Here is a 24299-nt window from a genome sequence, read left to right as displayed (position 1 = left end):
TTGTAAGCTTGTTGTTGTAAACTCTGTTGCTGTGGACACCCAAAGTTGTTGTAAACATGCACTTATGTTTGTTGTGATCCAACCCCTAGATGGTGTAACATAAATTGGAGTCTTGTCAATCTTTAATCTTCAATTACACAGTCTTCAATTTAGGTTTGTTTAGTTGTTGATTACTTGGGCCGCTTAACAGCTTTCTAGATTGCTGGTAGTTTGTTTGGCTGTTTACTTTTGGTGTGGGAGGGAAGTATGTAGTATGTCGTTTGTTCTGGATTAATTTACTCTAAATCCTACTTTAGAGCAGTTTAATTAGTGCATGAAAGATGACCTCCTACAAGTGACAGATTTCTTCCGTATTTCAGTTTCCAGACAGGCCTCAAAGACGGCATACCTAAAGATGTTCCCACCAGAAGCCTGCGGTCGGCTAAGGAATGGCGCCTTGTTGTACAAACACAACAAGAGAGGCACCAAAACACTTTCCCGGACTTTCGGTTTCATTGTACGACGTTGGTGAAATTACCTGGCAAATGCCACCCTAAAAGAATACCTTGCCACCCCTGCTGCCACCCCAGTTGGCAGCAAAGAATTAAAAGTTATGGCCAGTTTGGCAATTTACGAGCGCAAATCTCCAATGTCCGACTGCACTGAATGCAGCACGAGATGGCGCCAGAGCGGCAAGGGACTGATCAGTTTGGAAAAATGTGTGTTCTGAGTAAACAATTAAAGCGATGTCCAGTACCTCGTTTGAGTGCCGTGACCTATTTATTTCCACAGTGTATTTATGCTCACTTTAGTACAGCTCAGTCCATAGATCTTCATGTGTAAGTTTTTCTTTGTATAGTCTCTTCTTGTACAAATGCTGCGTGCGTTTGCTTCCCCTCTCACACATCTGCCTGTCATCACCGGTGACTTACCTTAATGCCTTTCCGGTAATAATGCCCTTACTTCAATCGTACTTCTATCTCCTATTAAGTGAGATCACATTGTATGGTCACTTATTCCTATGAACTGTTTCACATGAAACCTCAAATGCAAGACATCGATTGCATGAGATTAAGTTTGTCTGAGTTTGTAAATGGCAGCCTGTACCCTTTTTTAGTGTGTACATACTATTTCTCATCAAACTGTGATAAACGTGATTAAATTAAGTATATATAAGTCTGCCATATGTTGCCACCCCTCAAAAATTCCTGCCCCCTCTCGCCACCCCATAAATATTTTTCTAGATCCGCCCCTACCTGGAAGTGTTTGTGTTGCTCTGTCGACTTCTCATTCTGATGTGTTGAATGATGGGTCTTAGACTGCTGGCAGACCAACTACTACGGTGGTCTCTGATTCAAGGTTTTTTTGTGGGGAAATCAGAGCGAGGGGGCTGATGAAGTAATAACTGTTATTTTTTTTTTCATGTGCATGGTGCCAAGTTATAATTGACTTTATTCCACTTTAGGAGCAGCTGCTCCTAATAATCACCTGTCTCCTGGGATTGGCTACAACCTGGATTTGGAGCGGGATGTAAGGGAGATGACAGAAGCGGCAAGAAAGAAGTTGTTGTGTAAAGAATAGTCCTGAGGGTTGTTGTGTGGGGAAGTGTCCCTGAATTGTTTTAAGCTTGTTGTTGTACATCCAGTTGCTGTGGATACTCAAAGTTGTTGTAAACCTGAACATATGTTGTGATTGTCAGTCTTTTGTAATCTTTGTTGGCAATATTGAGTCATAAAAAAAACTGAATAGCATTACTGATTTGTAACCTTTTATGTTGTGTCCCAACCCCTAGACGTGTCATAACAATGTATTATAAAATATCTCAAAAGAAATGTACATTACAGCAGAGATTACATCAAGCTTTGCGGTGAAACTATGGAATAAGATACTGAAAAGGAGCCCCGTAGTGCATAAGACTTGATCAAAATAAATAAAAGGTGGTAATTAGGAAAAGCAGGTCCATATGAGATACGCAAACAGTTAAGTAAAATAGTATTATAATTATTATTATCTTGATGCAATATTGAATATCTTTGTCATATGATAAAATGTTTTAGATGCTAAATGTTTACATTATTCACCATTTTCCTTGACATGATTAAGATGCTCAAAAGGCAGGACCCCTGTGCTGTGGAGTCAGCTGCAATAGTTCCTCATTGTTGATACATGTTTGTTTAGTTCACGTTTATGCACAATGTCATCTGTAAAGCTTAAAAATGAGGAAAAAACTCATTAAAGATGAAACTGAAGAGCGTTAAATGTGATCAACTTTACCTTGGTGTTTGAATGTCATGGAGACAAAGGCTCTGTAAACCCGAATGCTCAAAATAATGATTTATTTAAAATTACAGGAACTTAAATTTAACTGAAACTGTGAAGGGGAATTTTATTTCTCAGCATGCTTTACATGGCACTCAACAGGGAGAGTAAATGTTTAAATTAATTGTTATATAATGTGTCTTTGTACAAGATGAATGTAAAGAGAGATACATGTTAGTGTTTAATGTTTGGTGTTAAGAAGAGTTTCTGTCATGTTAAAGTTATTGAGGGGTTACCATTTGGTGAATAGTGGAGGTTGAGATTAGTTTGAGGACAGGTTTAGGCCTATCGTTGATTTGTTTTACAGTTACTGATATATTTGTTGAGCAATTGCTATGCTAATCAAAACATGGTTAATCCAATTAGCATGCATTCCGCTTCACTGTACTATTGTTCTAACAAGTTCTTGTTAACTAGGTTTCCTCTGCTTGACATATTTAAGATATGATTTTAAACCAGCGTGAAGTGCCATTAAAATGCATGAGATGGCCTACTAGGGATGGGTGAGGCCAGTTATTTTCTTTTCAATCCAATACCAATAATACCAAGTCCAATATTGTCGATACAAATGAAATAGATTTATTTTGGCGACATCTTGGGTGTCGCCAATTAGGTCATTTAAAATCTTATTTTAGTCACAATTCAAGTCATAAATTTCTTTTTATGACTTTAATGACCCTAAACATACAAATATTAGACTTCTGCTTTGATTACCTTTACAAAAATGAACCATGGTTTTACTGCATTAGCCAAAGTTTAATCATGTATTTTGTCAAACCTTAATTAGCACACAATTGACCATGGTTACTACTACAATAGCACTGTGGTAAAAGGTTTCCGCCAAAAAACATGGTTACTACAGCCATGGTTATTACAGTATTACTTAAGTGAAACCATGGTTCATTTTAGTTTATTATTATTATTTATAAACAACAATTACAGAACATTCATTGAATAGTTCAGCACATTATCACATGGTCAAAATACATAAAATCTGACTTTTCCCCTTTTTTAATAAGTACAATGAAATTTAAATGACCTATTGACCACTGAAGTCTCTATTCTTCTTTTCAGAAGTCTGGTCACCTTATCGTCCAAGGTTTAGGCAGTGGCATATTAAGTATTTAATGTCTTATGGTTGCAGTTGGTATCTGAAGTCCATCATAAAATATTGAAGTGATGTCTGGCTGGCACTGGCTGGGTTTAGTCGTCATCACTCAGAGAAACATTCAGAAGCAGTAGAATTATTGTAAGTGCTGTTATAAAATTAGAAGCTTCACATTTCTGCCTTTAAACCCTCCAAATTTTGGCACCATTACCTTCCATTGTAAGTGCCTCACAGTAACCTCGATTTTTTCTTGTTTTTTAAAGAAATACATTTTTGTGGTAATCAGTATTATGCCAGAAATGCTGTCGATTGAGCTTAACTTGTATTAAAACCAGAATATTCCTTTAAGCCAGGATTGTGAAACACAGTGTCCTAAATAACCAGGAAATGTTGAAATAAAAATCAAACACAATGACAACACCATCCATCCATCCATCCATCGTCAACCGCTTATCCTGTGTACAGGGTCGCGGGGACAATGACAACACATTTACAAAAAATTACCTTTAAAAGTTTATTGAATAATACATATTTAAATCTATATAATACAATACGTATTTGGACATTTTGTATTTAAATTCACAGTTTGGTAAAAGGACAGCATAATATTCCCTTTTGAACTGTGAAAACATAAAAAATTTAGAAAATACAGAAGATTCACATCTTTTAAAAAAAAACTTATGTTTGTTCAGATTAAAAATATCATAATCATGCTGTCTATAAACTGCACATTCAGTCATATAATTCCTTAAAATATATATTAATATTTCCATTTTTCTATCTGATTAATTAATTTCTGTGTTGTATATTACAGATTTGCTGTGGTTTATGCATTAGACCAAGAAACAAATGCTTCATCCATATTCTCTCTAATTATTTCTTTGACTCATCTCACTCTTTTCATTAAGGATTCTGTCCTTTCTTATGTAGTCTTTTCTCTCCCTTGGTCTATTCCTCCTTCTGAACGATTACAGCACAAAATTGTCCTTCAGTTGAGAAGAGAAAACAGAACATGGGAGAAACAAGGACAGGATTTGGAAGCACTAACTGGTCCCCCCTCCCCCTGTTTCCGTTGACACATTGCGTTTTACAAACACATGTTCACATAAAAATGAGTTTCAAACCGAAAAACAAGAGTACACTCATCAATGCATAATGTATATCCATGTTTTTCTCACACATTTAACATATATCTCACAAAACAAAGTGCTGTGAAACCAGTAAGACAATGTTACCCATAACCAAAATGAACTCTTAAAATAATGCCCCTTATTGAATGGTTCACATTTATCACATTTCTCCACCTGAAAACCCCTTTCACCCCTTTGAGCCTCGGACACTGAATTTGATACAACAAAACGATACAATACTAAATATTTGGGATTATATGAATACTCCTGATTACAGAAATGATTAAAATATAAATAATTGTGAAATTAAGCAAAATGAAGCTTTCTATAAGTCCTTGAAACTAACATTTAGCATGCAGTTTTGTTTAGCGAATGACAAAGGCACCGATTAGACACTATATGAATCCCTTGCCATTTATGGCCATCCTATAATAGCATTACAGACACCAATTTAACTTCACCTATATTTACCTTTGTTTTTAAAGAACTATGTGGGATAATATCATTACTAAATCAATTGTGCATGTGCAGAGTTGCAAAGAACTTACACAGTACATAGTACTTACATATGGTAATAAACTACAATATTAATTTCAGATTACAATTAATAAAATATGCCACTGTTTGACTGTTACGTAAGTAATAGGTCAGGTGCTCAGAGGTACAACCCTTGGAACCAAAACCTCTGCCTTGTACTTTTGTAAAATCAACATACCATGTCTACCATTGCTTAGGATAATAAAAAAACAAACAGTCCGAATCCAACAATTTCCGAAAAACAGAGAAGGTGCAAGGCGATCAGCTTTGGTCCTTACACTGAAACATTAAACACATACTGTATGCTGAATAGATATACAAGATCTATGTATACACATTCATTTTTCATATTGATATTAAAAAAGAATAAAATTCACATTGTGCAGGTTTGACCCGAGTTGCATCAAAAACTACATTATAAATGTGATAGTGTGTGTGTGTGTGTGTGTGTGTGTGTGTGTGTGTGTGTGTGTGCCACTGAAATAATGCAGCTGTTTTTTGCTTGTAAGTTTGTGTAGTGCTGTAACTGGCACAATATTCCTCTGACCAGCAGAGGGCAAAACAGAATGGATGAGAGAGGGAGACAGAGAGATATTATATATATAGAAAGAGAGAGAGTGCTAGGCATCAAGAAAAAGACTGATGACTTAAAGGTGCATGTTGTTTTGACTTTAAATGGCATCCAATATGGTCTGTATATATGAGGGTCATATCCATAGCATTATCAGTATATGTCAATATCCATAGTAATGGTGAAAAAATCCATTTTGACAAAGATTCTTTTCATGGAGTAAGGCCAGCAATCATGTGTTCCAACAACTCCACTCTTTCTTCCTATTCGCCTCCATCGTTTCCTGAACAGGAAGGGGGTGGGATACGGAAAATGCCCCATTAACATCAAGGAAGATGAAGTATCCTGTTAAATAACACCTTAATTGAAGGTGCAACTTCTGCCCTGTTCACATGTTGCAGTGTTGAGCTCAAGCCAGCAGATGGCGCTTCTTGTGCAGGGCAAGGTGATCGGAGCGAGAGAAGGTGCGATCACAGTCAGGGCACTGGAACGGTTTTACACCCGTGTGCTTCCGAAAGTGACGGGTCAGCTCATCAGAGCGGGCGAACTTCCATGTGCAGCCTTCCCACATACACTTATAGGGTTTCTCCCCTAAACAATCACACACAGAAAAGAACATTTTAGAGAATTTAATAGTATGATTTAGCATCAGCACAAGCTGAGAATTTTCATCTTTGTGTACATACGTCTGTGTGTATATATTTACCTGTATGTGTGCGTCTATGAGCCTTGAGGTGGGAACTTTTGGTGTAGACTTTATTGCAGCCGTTAAAGTCACAGCGATGAATTCGACGCTTTTTTAATGGATCAGGAGATTCTACCTTTCGCCGTACAATTACTGAGTGAGTGTTCCCCCTTTTAAAGAGAGAAAGGAGACAGAAGAATCGTCAGCATGTTTTTTGGTGTGCAATTCTCACTTTTACCACCAGGGGTCAGAACAATACAACTAACTCGATGCATACAGGTATTTATTTTATTAGATTCCTCCGTAAGGAGGGAATCTATTGTATTTGTCAGTTTTATTATTATTATTATTATTATTATTATTATTATTATTCTCCTTGAGCCCCAATAGCTCAAAAAGTCACTGGTCAAAAATTTTCTAAATTGGCACATTGATACTCCATGCCAACGGGTACCCCCAAACCAAGAATGGTCCACATTCGCCCATAGGTGGCGCTATAGGCCAGGCCCAAAAAATAAATTTTCAAAGTGATACCATTTCCACGCCATTTGTCCAAATCTTCTGAATCTTGGTGTACATGCCTCATTCCTCATGGGGAACAAAAAAGCCTCAAGGACCCATAACTTCCGCCATGATGGATTTTCCCGTACGTTGAAAATTTGTGAAAACCTACAAAACTCTTCTTCTCCTGAACTGTAGCTCCAATTGACTTGAAATTTGGTACACATTTCACATGTAGAATTGAAGTCTTTGAAAACGTTACTTAGGAAAAATGAATACGATACAAATTGGCTGAAAGGGGCGTGTTTATGTAAATGTCCAAATTTTAACAATATATACGTGTCAATAAATCAAATGTAATTTTGACAGATGGTTTTTCAAACCTAACATGCTTAAAGATGACATCACTCTGAAGTACTGTGCAAAGAATGGCCATGCCAAAATTCCCATTTTCTGGTCAAAAATGTTCTAATTTGGTAAATTAATAGTACAGGCCAACAGGAATCCACAAACCAAGAATGACCGACATACGCCACTAGGGGGCACTACAGGACAAGCCAAAATTCCCATTTTCTGGTCAAAAATGTTCTAATTCGGTACAATAATAGTACAGGCCAACAGGAATCCACAAACCAAGAATGACCGACATTCGCCACTAGGGGGCGCTACAGGCCACTCCCAAAATTTCGTTTTCTCGTCAAAAACGTTCTAATTTGGTACATTGATACTACAGGTCAACAGGAACCCTCAAACCAAGAATGGCCAACATTCGCCCCTAGGGGGCGCTACAGGCCATGCCGAAATTCCCATTTTCTGGTCAAAAATGTTCTAATTTGGTACATTAATAGTACAGGCCAACAGGAATTCACAAACCAAGAATGACAGACATTCACCACAAGGTGGCGCTAGAGGCCAAGCAGAAATTCCCATTTTCTGGTCAAAAAAGTTCTAATTTGGTACATTGATACTACAGGTCAACAGGAACCCTCAAACCAAGAATGGCCAACATTCGCCCTTAGGGGGCGCTACAGGCCACTCCCAAAAATCTGCCAATGGGATAATGCTTACCCCATTGGCAGATTTTTTTTCTTGTTTTGAGTCTAAAGTTCACTAAATTTAGTCAGATTTATCTTAAAACAAGACTTAATATCTTATCCCATTTTGCTTGACAAGTAAATAAATCGTGTTTTAAGAAAGTTTAGATAATTTGACAGGAATACAAGACAAAAATACTTGTCTAGAAAATCATTTTTTGCAGTGATAGCTCCATATTACTATTAACTATGCATATCAACTTGTTTTGTTATTTATTGATAATTATAAGAACTATTGTTTTTGCTTTTGTGCAGTCACATGCTTCCTTTCATGGTTATCATGAGCTTTATATTCCTAAGAGTGGCTTGTCAATTTGTATTTGATATGTAAATTGCAGTTTGATACTGTTTTAATCCCACTAATTTAGTATGTTCTAATTGCTAGTTTCACAGAGGACTTTGTCTTTTCAATTCGCACATTGGGGATATTTTAATATTTTCTCACTTTATAGTTCATCATGTTGTTTCAAACTGTATGACTTTCTTCAGTATGGAACACAAAACTAATTATTTTGCATAATCTTCACACATATTTTAATTCTAAGTAAATCATATGGCTTCAGAAGACTTGTAATAATAATAATAATAAAAAAGTAGTATATCATTTTAATGTATTATTTTATTTTTATTTTTGAAGCTCAACAGCATCTCTCCCCATTCACTTTCTTTGTATTAAAAGAACAGTGTGAACAGAAAGTCATACAGTTTTGAAATGGCATGGGCAGAGCTGGACTGGGAAGATAAATCGGCCCGGGATTTTACATGGCAACTGGCCCAAAACTGTCCTTTTCTGCATATTGCGGCACATTTTGTTGTCCGTTCTGCATAACGCAGCGGCTCATTTTAGCTTATTGCGGGCCATTCAGCACATTTTGCGGCCTACTCACCGGCCCGCTCGGATCTCCCGATGGCCAGTCCACCCATGATTGGCCCCAAAGTGCGTCGGCCCACTGGGAAAATGTCCAGTATTACAGATTACCAGTTCACCCCTGGGCATGGGTTGTGAGTAAATGATGACAGAATTAGTTTTTTATTGTGAACTTCCAATAATTTGTCATTCAGTCACGTAAGAGTCTAAGTTTAATGTACCAACATAGCAAAGACATAATAAACACCTCTCACTGTAAATTCCTGCTTAAATACACCCTGTCATTAAATACTTCCTGGGCCGCTCTCTCTTTCATTCTCCTTGTCTCTCCATTAACCTGCCCCCCATCCATTTCAACCACTGCACATCTTTTCAACCTCTTTCCTTATCTCACACATTCTCACATTTTTTTGGCATTTGATCCTAAAAGTAGCTGTTTTTTCAGCACCGCACCCAAAGTAAAATGATCACTCTACCTTCCTCCTCCCTTCCTCTCTCCATTGAGTGCTCGCTCCACCCTTCCTTGCAAATATAGCTCCTTTCTCTGTAAATTCAACACTTATTTTCCTATCTGTCATGTTTCCCTGACTAATGACACCACACCCAATGGAAGACATCACAAATACACATAAACTGTGAAACTGCATTCACAAAACAATTATGCAAAACTTATAAAAACATTTACACACAACTCGCAAGAATGCACTTGAATGCATTCATGCGCTGATACGTTCCTACCCCATGATGGATTTACTGTAAAATACTTGTAGACACACTGTCTCTGACGTGCACACTAGGAGATTTTATCAGACCCACAACAAGCAACATCAGATACAGAAATATGCAAACATACACAGACATATGTGATCCTTGCATGATCACAAGAGAACTGTAGGCCAAACCCATTATCAATGAGATCTGGGTCAAGTAGTCTTCATGTATTTAAATGTAGGAAAGAAAGGGCTCAAAGTTCTATTGTTCACTAGATAGATAGACAGACAGACAGACAGACAGACAGAGAGACAGAGAGAGAGATAGATAGATAGATAGATAGATAGATAGATAGATAGATAGATAGATAGATAGATAGATAGATAGATAGATAGATAGAGACAGACAGAGAGATAGATAGATAGATAGATAGATAGATAGATAGATAGATAGATAGATAGATAGATAGATAGATAGATAGAGACAGACAGACAGAGAGACAGAGACAGATAGATAGATAGATAGATAGAGAGAGAGAGACAGAGAGATAGATAGATAGATAGATAGATAGATAGATAGATAGATAGATAGATAGATAGATAGATAGATAGAGACAGACAGAGAGATAGACAGACAGACAGACAGACAGAGAGAGAGATAGACAGAGATAGATAGATAGATAGATAGACAGACAGACAGAGAGATAGAGAGACAGACAGACATACATACAGACAGATAGAGACAGACAGTCAGACAGACAGACAGACAGACAGACAGACAGACAGACAGACAGACAGATAGATAGATAGATAGATAGATAGATAGATAGATAGATAGATAGATAGATAGATAGATATGTACTACATACTCTTGTACATACATTTATACTCTGGTTGTGTGTATTTGTGTGCAGAATTTGCCTCTGTATGTCTGCATGAGTGTATGTGTGTAATTACAGGCTACTATATGGTGTTCAGAAGGTTGTTTTTATGAGCTGATGTACAGTGTCGACTTTACATGCATGTCACTTAAAGTGCTATGCAGCCTATAAACATGCAACAAAACATAAAAAGTTGTGACGTCTCACAGATATCTAGAGAAAAAGTGAGTGTGTTTGTGTGTGCATCTCCAAAAGTTCGTTAAATCTGACAAAACCTCACTTTGGGGACATTTGGGGTTGTCCTTTTTTGGAAAAATAACTCATAGAAATACATTTGTATAAATCCCCAATAAATACATTAAATACATTTTATTATAATAAACATATATAAATATATATATATATATATATATATATATATATATATATATATATATATATATATATATATATATATTATTATTATCCTAAAAATGCAATATGTTTTCTTGGTAAGAGTTTACAATAAGGTTGTATTTGTTAACATTAGTTATCTTCATTTGTTAACATGAAATATCAAAGAACAATACTTAAACAGCACTTATTAATCTTTGTTAATGTTAATATCACCATGTGCTAATACATTTGTAAAATGAATAGTTGTATATGATAACATTAGTTAATGCATTATGAACTAAAAATGAACTTTGAAAAGTTTTACCGCTTACTTTTAGGGGTAGGGTTGGGGCTTGGATTATGCATTTATAATTAGCTTTACATAAAGATAATAAAAGTCTCTGGTATGTCCTCATTTAAATAGTTAATAAAGGTGTGTGTGTGTGTGTGTGTGTGTGTGTGTGTGTGTGTGTGTGTGTGTGTGTGTGTGTGTGTGTGTGTGTGTGAGAGAGAGTGTGTATTTATCACTTTGTGGGGAAATTTTATCAGTCTCCATGAGGAAAACAGCTTACAAATCATACTAAATTATGTTTTTTGAAAATGTTAAAATTCAGAAAGTTTTCCTTGAGGTTTAGGGGATAGAATATATAGTTTGTTCAGTATAAAAAACATTATGTCTATGGACAGTCCCCATAAAACATGGTAACCCAACGTGTGTGTGTGTGTGTGTGTGTGTGTGTGTGTGTGTGTGTGTGTGTGTGTGTGTGTGTGTGTGTGTATCGCTTTGTGGGACCAAATGTCCCATAAGGATAGTAAACCTGAATTTATGACCTTGTGGGGACATTTTGTCAGTCCCCATGAGGAAAACAGCTTATAAATCATACTAAATTATGTTTTTTGAAAATGTAAAAATGCAGAAAGTTTTCTGTGAGGGTTAGGTTTAGGGGTAGGGTTAGGTTTAGAGGATAGAATATAAAGTTTGTACAGTATAAAAAACATTATGTCTATGGAAAGTCCCCATAAAACATGGAAACACAACATGTGTGTGTGTGTGTGTGTGTGTGTGTGTGTGTGTGTGTGTGTGTGTGTGTGTGTGTGTGTGTGTGTGTGTGAGTGAGTGAGTGAGTGTGTAAAGGTTTGCTATACTTGTAAAAGCAAAACGTTCAATCATAGTAAAAAAAAGACAAACCCTGACTTGGGAGGACATCTTAAATGGACTTCCTTACTTGAAATGCTCATAATTGGGCCAAATAATGTTTTGATTTAAATCTATTGAAATCAACAGATTTCTTTTAGGCTTAGATTGAGCCAAAGGGTTTATAAAATATCATCACCTCAATATAATAACCATTTCTTCTATGAAATGTTCTTAATAATATAGTGAAACCAATGTGTTTGTGTGTTTGAGGGCTCAGCACTCACTCATTATAACTCGGTGGGACAGTAATGACGGATGATGTTATTTCCTGGCTGTGGGGATCCTGAACGTGTTCAGGGCAGGGCTCTGATTTAATTGGCTTGAGGAGTTCATGGCTGTCATGGGGAATCTCTGACTTCATAGTTGGAACTGGAGACAAAGAAGTAAGAGACAAATCAGTCTAGCATGCAAACATATGTAAGGTTATCTTATTACTTATAACTGTCAGGTACCAAAAAAGTTACTACATGAGAGCTTGTCTATAAGTGCGTTGTTTGCTTGAGGATTAAATGTGAATATGCCTACATACTGTGTGTGTGATACAGATGGATTTGAGAGTGTTGTTTCCTTACACTTTTTGTGGTTAGCAGGATCTTCAGGTGTGACGGATGATATCATGATGGAGGGGGACAGGTGTAGGGGGGAAGGGTAGAGCACAGGTAACGACTGCAGCAGAGAGATTACAGGGAAGATGCCAGAACTCGATACATAAGGAGTCAAAACCTGTGTCACCTGCAAGCAAGAAAAACACAGAGGCATAAACAATGACATCCATCTATTTTACATATCTATTATATGTTTATACGTTTATATATATATGTTTCCAAACAGGTCTCACAAACAGTCCCCCATCTTCCATTGTTTGGTCAAACAGGTAGTCCCTCCCCAAACTCACAACATTGGTTGAGAAAATATTGCTATTTCTGACCGCTGAAACAAACAGATTGCAATTCCCATTGGTAGTGGTATGGAAATTACACGCTGCAAGAGACTGCAAAAACAACCTGATTGCTGCTTTAAACCTTCTTTGACAATACATCCTAAAATATGTTAATCTCTGTATGTGCACAAGTTACTAACACTTTATATTAATGAAAACAGAATATTTTTATGGATACATACACACAAACATTAACTGTAGAAATCATATATAGAGCCAGATTTAATCAAACACTAATAAAACTTATTTCTTTAGTTTTTTGAACGTGGTACCATGATAATATCATGCTTTTATAGACTTGTACCATGGTATGATAATGGTTTTTGAACATGTACGATGTTAATATAATGTTTTTTATACTTATTACATTGCTCTCTGGAATACTCAATTCTGATTGGTCAATGACGCCACATAGCGGTCGAAAATGTCTTAGTAACAACCACACATCCTGGGATTAAAACATATCAGACCTGTTAATCGGGTATTGCGAATCATCTTTCCTTCTTCACATATTTACATTTACATTTATGCATTTGGCAATGCCCTTATTACAGGGACAATCCTCCCCGGAGCAACCTGCAGTTAAGTGCCTTGCTCAAGGAAACAATGCTGGTGGCTGTGGGGATCGGACCAGCAACCTTCTGATTAACAGTTATGCGCTTTAGCCCACTACGCTACCAACACATATCACTCTGCAATATCTTCAAGTAAGCTAATAATACAATTTCTACTCATATCAATGTTTCATGTCCATTTATTTTTGATTTGGCAAATAGTCTTGTAATAAGCTGGATAATGAGCAGTCAGAAAACATAAACAACCAAAACGCAAATCAGAGGTGCAAATCAACTGTTCAGCATTTTCTTTTTTCCTAACGTAATAACATAAATTCAACGCAAATCAATATTTCATGTCCATCTATTTATTCATTTGGTTAGTAGATGTGTAATAAGCGGGTTCAGCTGTTACTTACCACAAAATAAACCCATTCAGGTAGATACAAAACCCCTCCTCTTCCTGATCACCCTGACAGGGTTTATTTTGCAATAACCGGCTGACTGTACATTATCCCTTACTTGGACCATGGTATGATCATGTTTTCTAGACATGTACCATGGTAATAAAATGGTATTCTTTAAAGTAAAGCACCTTGGGTTACCATATAAATATCAATAATTTAGTAATCATTCAGTTATATGGTATTACCACCATAGTACTTTTTTGTCAACAAGACTATTCTTACCGCAGGAATGGGAAGGGCCATTGATGGGCTCAACTGCCTTGTCTGGGATGATCCGGAAACACTTCCTGTTATAGAACTGCAGCCAAGATGAGGACGTATGACTGGACTGCCGCGCTCATAAGGGGATGGGGGCGTAGCTCTGGGAGATGAGGATGACAGTGATGATGAAGGCGATGAAACAGAGGATCTTTTGCTGACAGATAAGTCAACAGGCTCGTTTTGGGAGTGATGGGCATCCTGGGACTGGGTATGAGGGGGGCTCCCGTAGGGGTAGTGTGTTTGATAGGTGGCATGGTGGTAGTGAGGGGGGTACAGGTGGCCCGTGTGAGTAGTGGCCATGGGAGAGGACAATACAACTCCAAATGCCTCAGATGGTGGTTTAATCAGTGTAGGGTAAGTCTGGTATAATGACTAAAAAAAGAGAAAGGGAAAGAAAGGGAGAGACAGTAAATATACTGTGAACTTGCTAGCCTATAAACACATTCACATGTACATAATTACACAAGTGTGCGCGCACACACACACACAAACACACACACTCACTCACTCACTCACACATCATATGAAGCAGCTGTGTTGAACAGCAATTGACTCTGGAGAGTATAAACCAAAAAGAATAACTTTGAATGACTGAGTAAGAGCCAAATTCAACTTCCCATCCCATATAAACTCCTAACCTAATAAGAAAGGAATGCCTTTCCATCTGCAGTTAAAGGGAAGGAGCGAGAAAGACAAAAGAGAAAGTCATTATGATATGAGTTTTAGAGTAACCCTTTTGTAATATCAGAATAATATACTCATACTCTTATCTCTTATTAGTCTCTTTCCATGGGTCTTGTATTATTATCCAGAATTCAAGGACTCTCTGACACATACTAACTGCCCTTGAAAAACACACATACTGGCAACCCAATATCAGGGTGTTTAGATGGATCTGTGCCAGGCAGCCCATTGTATGTTAGTTGGTAAGGCAGGTTTGTTATTGGAAACGAAAAATGAAGCATTGTTTTCTTTAAAATCATGTAAACCTGATCCAAAGAGCCAGACAAGCATCAGGAAAGTTGAGGAACATTGCAAATCAGAACAAAACAACTTACACAGAAAAATGTTAACAAAACTATGTGGTAACATCTAAATAATCTGGTTAAGTCAAATATATTATTTACCATCAGTGAATCAGCCTGAATACGTTATTCCTAAGTAACCTAGTTAAGTTTAAGGTTAGACTAGGTAGAAAAAGCTTAAGGTAACCATTGCAAGTTACCAATATTTTTAAGTGTATTTTGGCTATAAGATGGGAACTCTTAAAAAAACTGGCTCATTTGAAATTATTTGTTTGGTGTTACAATAACGTTTCCGGCATTATATAATTATAAACAATTATAAACACAAAAATTTAAAATCTGCAAGACGTCATTGAGCATTGGCCCTAAGAACTGAACTCACCGTCTCCATGTCTGTCTTTATTGGGTAATCACACATGAGCATGGCTGCTGCCCTGGAATTCTAGAAAATACAGGAAAGATCAGTTGTACAACAGTTGGTGTTAAATAATCTAGCACTTTACAGATAGACACATATTATGAATTGCATTAGCAAAACAGAAAAAAAAAGAAAAAAAAAAAAGGCAAATCATAGGGGTTAATGTCTTTTTAAAAACAAAACAGGTTCCAGGTAGCACATATGTGCATTTATAGGTATTTAAACATTGCATTCATATTTTTGTATACAAACATCTGATAAATCTTAAAAAGAGCAGATTTAGGCTTCCTAAGCAAACCATTGGCCCGGTTGTTAGGGTTGGTAGAGTCACGTTGGGTTAACCTCCGCGTGGTCGCTATAATGTAGTTCTCGCTCTCGGTGGGGCACGTGGTAAGTTGTGCGTGGATGCCGCGGTGAATAGCGTGGGCCTCCATACGCACTACGTCTCCGCAGTAACACGCTAAACAAGCACCACTATGAGGACTTAAGAGTGCATTGGGAATTGGGCATCCAAATTGGGGAGAAAAGGGGAGATTTACATCATAAACTTCTAAATCGTGAATGTCTTTAGACCTCCAAGAAGAAACGTCTTATAGGCTAGATTGTATACTGCAGAGGAGTAAACACTCAAAAAAAATGGCAGTAAACGTTATAAACATTGAGGGGGACACATCCACCCTAATTTTCAGATTAGTGATCAATTAACCAATAATGGATTCTTAAACTTTTAGCTACATTTGGTGCCTCGCAATCAAGGGTTACATCCTTGACAATAAGCCAACAGGAAGTCATTCCTCATTCCAAGCACACAGAAGTGTGAGAGGTGTTGAAACACTAATCACTTAAAGTACAGGGGATGTGAGAATTGTCCACAGCTATGAATGGTTTCTGTGTGTGTGTCTGTGCTTAAGACTATAACACTATGAGAGCACTTTTCTACCTCACCCTCTCAGTATGGTGTAAACCTGGGAACAAAATGCATCTAAAAATGCTGAAACACACTAGCAATCAGACAGTGCTCACGCTTTCAGTCATAGAGCTCGTTCAAAGAGGGAGTCGATTTAATGACAGAAAAACAGCATCTGGAGTTATTCACAATAAGTAATGACAAGCCTAGATGTGACATGTATTATAATGTGACAATCATTATGTGACCATCTTTACAGGCTTATTTATTTTTTTCTTATGTATTATTTCATTAATAAATCACACCCTTATGACAACTTACCATAGATTTACTGTAGTAATATTTTATTAAATATGACTAGTAACCACGAATGTAGTAACCATGTTTCTTTTTTTTTCTTTTTTTTGGCAGTAACCAAGTTTTTGATACAATTAACCATGGTTTTGCTACAACATTACTGTATTATCCATATTGTATCTTGGTTTTAGTAATAGTAACTATATAATAATATCTATGGCTCATTTTGAGGTTTTATTTGTGGCTTATACTAACTAATTTTTAAAGGGTAAACAAAGCAGCCAAATCATTTTCTGTTTAGGCGCATAAATATATATAAAAAATTAAGTAATAATAAAGTTGCTCATTTTATCTAATGAATTCAATATTTAATAGAGGTATCAGTATTGGTATCGACATCGGCGATATTGGCCTAAAAGTACTTGGTATTGGAACGAAATGAAAATAAGTGGTATCGCCCAAACCTACTTTAGTGACATTTACATACAATGGTCACTTGGAAGGAAGTAGTTTTGCAGTTTGCGATTCATTTCAACAGGTAATTTATTTAAGATCTTACATACGTACCTAGGATTTCAAAACCCTTAAATCTTTTCATGTACAGATAACAGGGTTATAATGCACAAAAATGCAGCTTAAGATAAGGGATGAAAGGACTTAAGGAGATGCTGACTGAGAATGTCATTCTGCCTACCATCTCTTTTGTGTTCTACTGAAGAAGGAAAAGTCAGGGCTGGACTGGCAATCTGGCTTACTGGGCATTTTCCCGGTGGGCCGATGCACTTTGGGCCCGATCAGGGGCAGACTGGCCAGCGGGTGAACCGAGTGGGCCGGTGGGTCGGCCGCGAAACGTGCAGAATGGGGCGTGATAAGCAAAAACGAGCCGCCACGTTATGCAGAACGGTGCACAAAATGGCGCCACGATATGCAGAAAAGGACAGCGAACCCCCAGCTTTGGATGCTATGTTATCAATATAAAATTTCAATTATAAAATATAGTAACAGTTATGTATGTCTTCATGTAGGAAGTACCGAATACACACATATGAGCCAATGCCCTGCACCATCCGGAGTACTCACGTCAAATGCACTGCCCTTCGGATTGAGGAGGACATAATGACACTCACTTTCGAATGAAATTCGCCCACAAATATGTTTTGCTATATGGACTGTCTGTGTGTTTTGAGTCAGTATTCAAAGACTTTAGCCACAAAGATTAAAGCAGTTTTCATCTGCAGGTGCTATAGTCTGTATATGATAACACATTTATTATTAAATGCATTTTCTACTCATTGCATTTACTACTCATTTTTATCCACTTCAGTGGTAATAATGGACCCTCACAGAACGGTATTTGGGACATTTCATTAGTAAGCCATGAGGCTGACTCAATGATATTTGAGTGCTTTTACTGTCCAAAGTCTGAGAGAGAGAGGTGAGTATAAAGTCTCTTTTTCCAATCATTAACCTGGAGTGGTGCTGTTAGAACACAAACACACAAAACAATCCATACAAAGTTCACTGAGTCCAAATACACTCCCAGCAAATAGATCACTAACTCTTTCAGAGACCTCTCTCTCACAAACATATAAACTAACATAAGTGCCAGTCATACACACACACACACACACACACACACACACACACACACACACACACACACACACACACAGGCTTGTGAAACATCTAACACTCCTACTGGCCTCAGGATCAGGTGTAACGTACACATAAATACACTCATCCAAACATGAAACCAACAGTATAGAGTTCCACACAATTAAATAGAAACAAAATACAGGACTCAACAGATAAGTTAGATCAGTTTGAATATGTTACCAAGGGGCACATTTTCTGTATTGTTTTGGGAATTGTTCAACCAAAAATGAACATTCTGTCATCATTTACTTACCCTCATGTCTTCCCAAACCGTACGACTTTCTTTCGTACATGGAACACAGAAGATTAGCAGAATATAAGGCTATCAAATTAAAATTTGATATTGGAATATTTGTCAAATTTAAGATAAAATTGCGCATTCGAATATTTGATGTGTGCCAAGCAATGACGATGATTTCGGACCGATTGTGTTCTTGTGCAATAAAAAAGCCAGACACAGAGCAACAAATACAACAGAATGCAAGTGTCTCAAGACACGTTTTTAAAGGTTGAAGTTCTTATTAACTTGACACAGCTTCTAAACAATGCAGTGCTCCTTACCAGATGCTGAAAACGGTCAAAGATGTCCATCTAGTGCATGTTTACATAAAATAACAATTTAAAAAATATGTTCGGTGTGAACAGCCCCTTAGGTTGAGGTCTTTGGCCATTGCGCTTGCTCTCTGGTCAGCATCTCACAGAGTATGTAATGCGTTTTTAAGTGGTGTGTCAAGTTGAAAGGAGTTTAATTCGGAAAAAAGATCCCCACATTCTGTTCCATTCTGTTGTGCTCCGTCTGTTTAAAATGGAATTAACTTTTGTTAACATCCACACGTTTTTTGCAATAAAATAACACAACAAGTTTCTAAAGAGCTGTTTACATTTTTGTTTGCTCCTCACAAAAGCTATCATTTGGTTTCAGAAGATTTGGAATATAGCACACAAGCTGTATGGACTACTTTTATAGTATAATTTTTGGAGGCCAGCAGAAAATAGCACCGTAAACATTCTGCTTTTTGTGTTCCACAGAATAAAGTAATTCATACGGGTTTGTAATATCATGAGGGTAAGTAAATGATAACAGAATTTTCATTTTGAGTGACCTAACCCTTTTATACAAACCCTGAATTTTGAAAACTTTGCAAGGCACCTTTAAGACTTTGATTCAAATCTATCCAAGGGTTAGACAGACTCTTCTAACTAGAACTTTTCTACTCCCACTCATCAAAGCCAAGCTGTTTTAACTTTGTCTGCAGAGGCCTCAAAATCTGCTAAACTTTCCTGCTTCTTAAGAAATCTTATGCAAACAAAAAGTCATATTGCAAATAAGGGATAAGAGACACACACACATATGTAGACCTTTTCAGTATCGATTTTGTTTTGTTTTTCCGCAAACGTGTTAAGAGGCACTTTAAATGACAAACAGATTGAGTGAGGTGGAGAGAGGTGTTCACAACAATCCTCCAGGCTATAGAGTTGGCAGAGTTCAGGTGAACCTGTTACATTAATCATGAATCAATCTTTTACTGCTGCTAACAACAACAAAACACACAAACACGACTGTCATTTAAACTTAACAATCTCATAAAATTAATGGGTTAGTACACGCTCTGCTAGATGTGGTTATTATAGCGTGATCGCAGTGCCAGTTAGTGCTAGACTTCATAACACTTCCAATACCAGTAATTATTATATTATTACCAATTAAAGGATGATGTTTTAATACTTAATTCCACTTTACATTAATTAATTGCAGTCTTTGTAAGATTATATTCCTATCTGTTTCTTTAAAAACACCTCCATCTTTGCCTGCCTTCATTCTGTAAATACTAATAGTTATTTCAAATTGTAAATTTAAGCTTAATTTTTGACTACTTTTACTAATAGTTTTAATTAAGTTACAATTACTATCTAAACCCTAAAGTTGTCATTAATAAAAACATTTAAGTTGTCCTAATTAAACAGTAATTGAAATGCCACATTTTGGAATCATATAAATAGGTTCTTAAAATTTCTGCTTCTGCTTGTAGTACTAACTCAAAATTATAAAGTACAAAATTACTTATAAACCCTTTTGCTTGAATAAATTATATATGTTTGGCCAAAACAAGGATACTTTGTAAAAAATATATATATTGTTATTTAAAAATTAATACAGTTTGAATTCTTATGACTATCGTTGTTATTTTGTAGTAGCTAGTTGATAGTTGTGGTTTGTGTTAAGTTAACATTGGGTGATTAGTGTTATTTCTGATGAACTTGAAGCCTGTTAAATATAAGCCATTTGTCTTTACTTAATTGTCTTTTACAAAAGAGCATATTTATGTGCACAAAGTACTGAGGAGAATCCAATGTACCACATGGCTAACTGAGATTTCAGTCATAATTTCCCTTATACAGTATAAGAAGTGCTTCAATTCAATTTATTCAAATAAAAATAATGATACTTTAATCACAAATTAGTTAAGTTTACTTGTATCTAGTTAACGTTACTTTAAAAAAATATATGTTCTGTTTACTTGAGCCAAATAAGCATGTATACTTTAAAAAAAGCATGCAAACCGATTGCCTTAAAAAAGTAAGGTCAACTATTTCGATTTTACAGTGTACCTGCACTGCACAAGTCATTTGTCAAGCGATTGACAGCATTTCCAGGAGAGAACAATTTCAGGGTTTAGTGACATTACTAATTATTTCCCTGAATTCTGTTGTCTGCGTTTGACTTCAGGCTGTGCAAATAGCCAGTTGAGGCTGTTTTTAAAACATTGTGAAACATATTCTGTCAAGTCTACCATACTGATACATTACCTCAACATAGCATACCACTGTATGCAAATCTACACACTCAAAACCACAGAATGGCAGTTTTCCGCTCTATTAGAGTTTCCAAGTGGAGCAAAATGGTCCGGGTTGCTGACATGGAAGAAAATGCAAAGACCAAAATTACAAAGTAAAGTACATCTAATGACAAACCAAGCTTAACCGCACAGGCTAAATGAACATAACCAGCCAATGACAACTGTTTTCAGCCAGGTGCCATTCTCTGAGAGATACCATACACAGAGATACCTCTAGGGTAGATTAAAGGATCTGATCACAATGCGGGTGCATTGGAAGAGAACTTTACAGATAGGCTTCTATAGTACCATAAATATAGGCCAAAAAGTGCACCTCAGTGTGTCTGTTATTATTTCCATATAGTAAGACAAAGGCATGCAGGGGAGCTCTGCTACATGGGGGCCATAGTTTTCTATCTGGCCTTCCCTCAAACTAAAGAGAAAGAGAGATACAGAGGGGAAAATAGAGAAAGGGAGAGGCTGAACATTTGAACAACAGTGTGCGAATATGACAATGATCCTCTTTTGTGATGTGTTGAGAGAGAGTGTTGTGTTGTCTGTGTGTGTGTGTGTGTGTGTTCATTCCCCCTATAGGCAGCCTCCCCTCCAATGCTTAAAACAGGAAAAGAGGCTCCATGTGCCAGATGGAATGTCTGACGCAAACCACAGCCTTGAAACAAAAGCTCAGGATACAACAGCCTTACTGACCAAAGAGAGAGAGAGAGACTTTGAGAGAGAGAGAGACTGAGAGGATGGGAGAACGAGACAAGGATTAAGAGCAAGCTTGAATATTGCACCTAAAACGCTGCATCGACCAAGCACATACATATATGGTACACTAATCTTCATACTTAAAATACTAAATTTAGAGTCAAGATATCCATTATGAATGGATACAGATGTGAACTGAACACACCAAAATACATACAAAAATACACACTCACTCACATATTTACATTTAAAGCATAGAGTTGATCATACGCAAAACAGGCAAGATAGTACAGAAGCCAATCAAAGCTTTACATAGTGATGATATTTCAACCAGATTTGTGAACAACCAAGAAACATTAAAAAAAACTTGATATACTAGTAGGATAGGATTTGCCATGCATAATCTTGTCAAAGCAAACAAAATGTTAAACCACAATATGAATAGTCCAGGTGACACTGAATAAAAAAATCAATTATTGAAATATGATGCAGCGCACAGAAGAAAAGCTTTATAAAACTTTATAATAACTTTCATCAACATGTCATTTACAAACATTAAATGATGGTCAACAAAGTTCAGAGCTTTTCAAGAACATTTAAATATGAATATACACTACCGGTCAAAACTTTTGAAACACTTGACTGAAATGTTTCTCATGATCTTCAAAATCTTTTGATCTGAAGGCGTATGCTTAAATATTTGAAATTAGTTTTGTAGACAAAAATATAATTGTCCCACCATATTAATTTATTTTATTATAAAAACTAAAATTTAATTTAAAAAACAAGTTTTTAAATTGATGACTTGGACCAAATAATAAAGAAAAGCAGCCAATAAGTGCCCAACTTAAATGGAAACTCCTTCAATACTGTTTAAAAAGCATCCCAGGGTGATACCTCAAGAAGTTGGTTGAGAAAATGTCAAGAGTACATGTCTGCATATTCTAGGCAAAGGGTGACTACTTTGAAGAAGCTAAAATGTAATACAGTTTTGATTTATTTTGGATTTTGTTTAGTCACACTACAATTCCTATAGTTCCATTTATGTTATTCCATAGATTTGATGACTTTACTATTATTCTAAAATGTGAATATATATATATATATATATATATATATATATATATATATATATATATATATATATATAAAATAAAGGATGAGTAAGTGTTTCAAAACCTTTGACCGGTAGTGTATATAAAATATATATTTATTATATAAAATACAGGTCAAATCTAAATACAAACAATTAATGTATATTAACTACAAATATATCAAACATTTTATAATGTAATACCTTTGTTAACAATTCCAGTGATTATGAAGTTATTACCAAAACAAACAAAACAAATGATTTTTCAATTAACGCAAAGGCACACACATACACACCTACATGTTCCTTCGGCTGAATGAAATGATCGAGGTGCATTTAACCTGCCTAAAATTTGCATATTTGCTCTGAACTGTTCATAAATGGACTGAAACTGTGTGTACTGTCTCAATTACTGAATACTGATACAAGATTATATTAGTTTAAGATTTAAAATTAGTAGGGGGACGATGCTTGTCAGTAATTCGGCAGAAAGGGTTCGATTTTAGGATGCAAGAACTTTCGGCAAGATCACGTCGATTTCCCGTGTTCTTGTTGAACTGTATTACAGTGACGGTACAAGACTAGATAGGTGCTAACGTATGTCAACTAGTACCGTTAAAGCACCAAGAGACCTACCAAAAGAGAGCAATATAGGCACCATCTCAGATCAATCCAAATAAATGTATGAAATGGCTGTATAAACATCTGTCAGAACTGATGTCTCAGAAACGCTCATGTGCACAAACCTGAAACGACTTTCTGAAATAGACATAGCAAAACCAGCCGAAAGGATTGTACTTAAATGACAAATAAATGATGGACTAAAACATTTTTATTGAAGGAAGGCGTAATTATTTTGGTATCAACCCTATGAAAAGAAGTTCTTAAAAACAATAACTTACTATTCAGCAGATGTCGAGTCAGTGTAAATATTCCTCAAATTAAAAACGAGACGTTATGAAGCAAGAGCACCGCCGGAGACAGCATCAACTTCATGAAACATATCCAAATGACACACTTGCGTTAACGAGAGCACACTTTTTTGACGCCAACAACTTCCCCGTGTTACGAAATAACTTCTTGTCCAACTGTTTAAAGTCTCCTGAGTGAGATGGACGCGTATCACAAGATGAATGTGCAGCGTGAGCAGAGGGTGGGGCGTTCGCGGGAGGTGAGG

At 36.4% G+C, this 24299-nt stretch overlaps 1 protein-coding gene across 1 annotated transcript; it reads right to left on the bottom strand.

The window, feature by feature from the left end:
• Positions 1-2947: 2947 nt before the first annotated feature.
• klf3 (Kruppel-like factor 3 (basic)) lies at positions 2948-24249 on the bottom strand. The gene is made up of 7 exons (XM_052126925.1): positions 24025-24249; positions 15586-15645; positions 14140-14550; positions 12529-12688; positions 12181-12325; positions 6351-6499; positions 2948-6235 (listed from the first exon to the last, which is right to left on the bottom strand). The coding sequence occupies exons 2-7, from the start codon at positions 15625-15627 to the stop codon at positions 6054-6056; spliced, it is 1089 nt and encodes a 362-aa protein (XP_051982885.1). The 5' UTR covers positions 15628-15645; positions 24025-24249; the 3' UTR covers positions 2948-6053.
• Positions 24250-24299: the final 50 nt, after the last annotated feature.

This window comes from Xyrauchen texanus, chromosome 5 (genome assembly GCF_025860055.1).
Source record: "Xyrauchen texanus isolate HMW12.3.18 chromosome 5, RBS_HiC_50CHRs, whole genome shotgun sequence".
NCBI classification, from domain to species: Eukaryota; Metazoa; Chordata; class Actinopteri; order Cypriniformes; family Catostomidae; genus Xyrauchen; species Xyrauchen texanus.
Note: the sequence above shows the minus strand (reverse complement) of the source record. Positions and strands in the feature narration are given on the sequence as shown.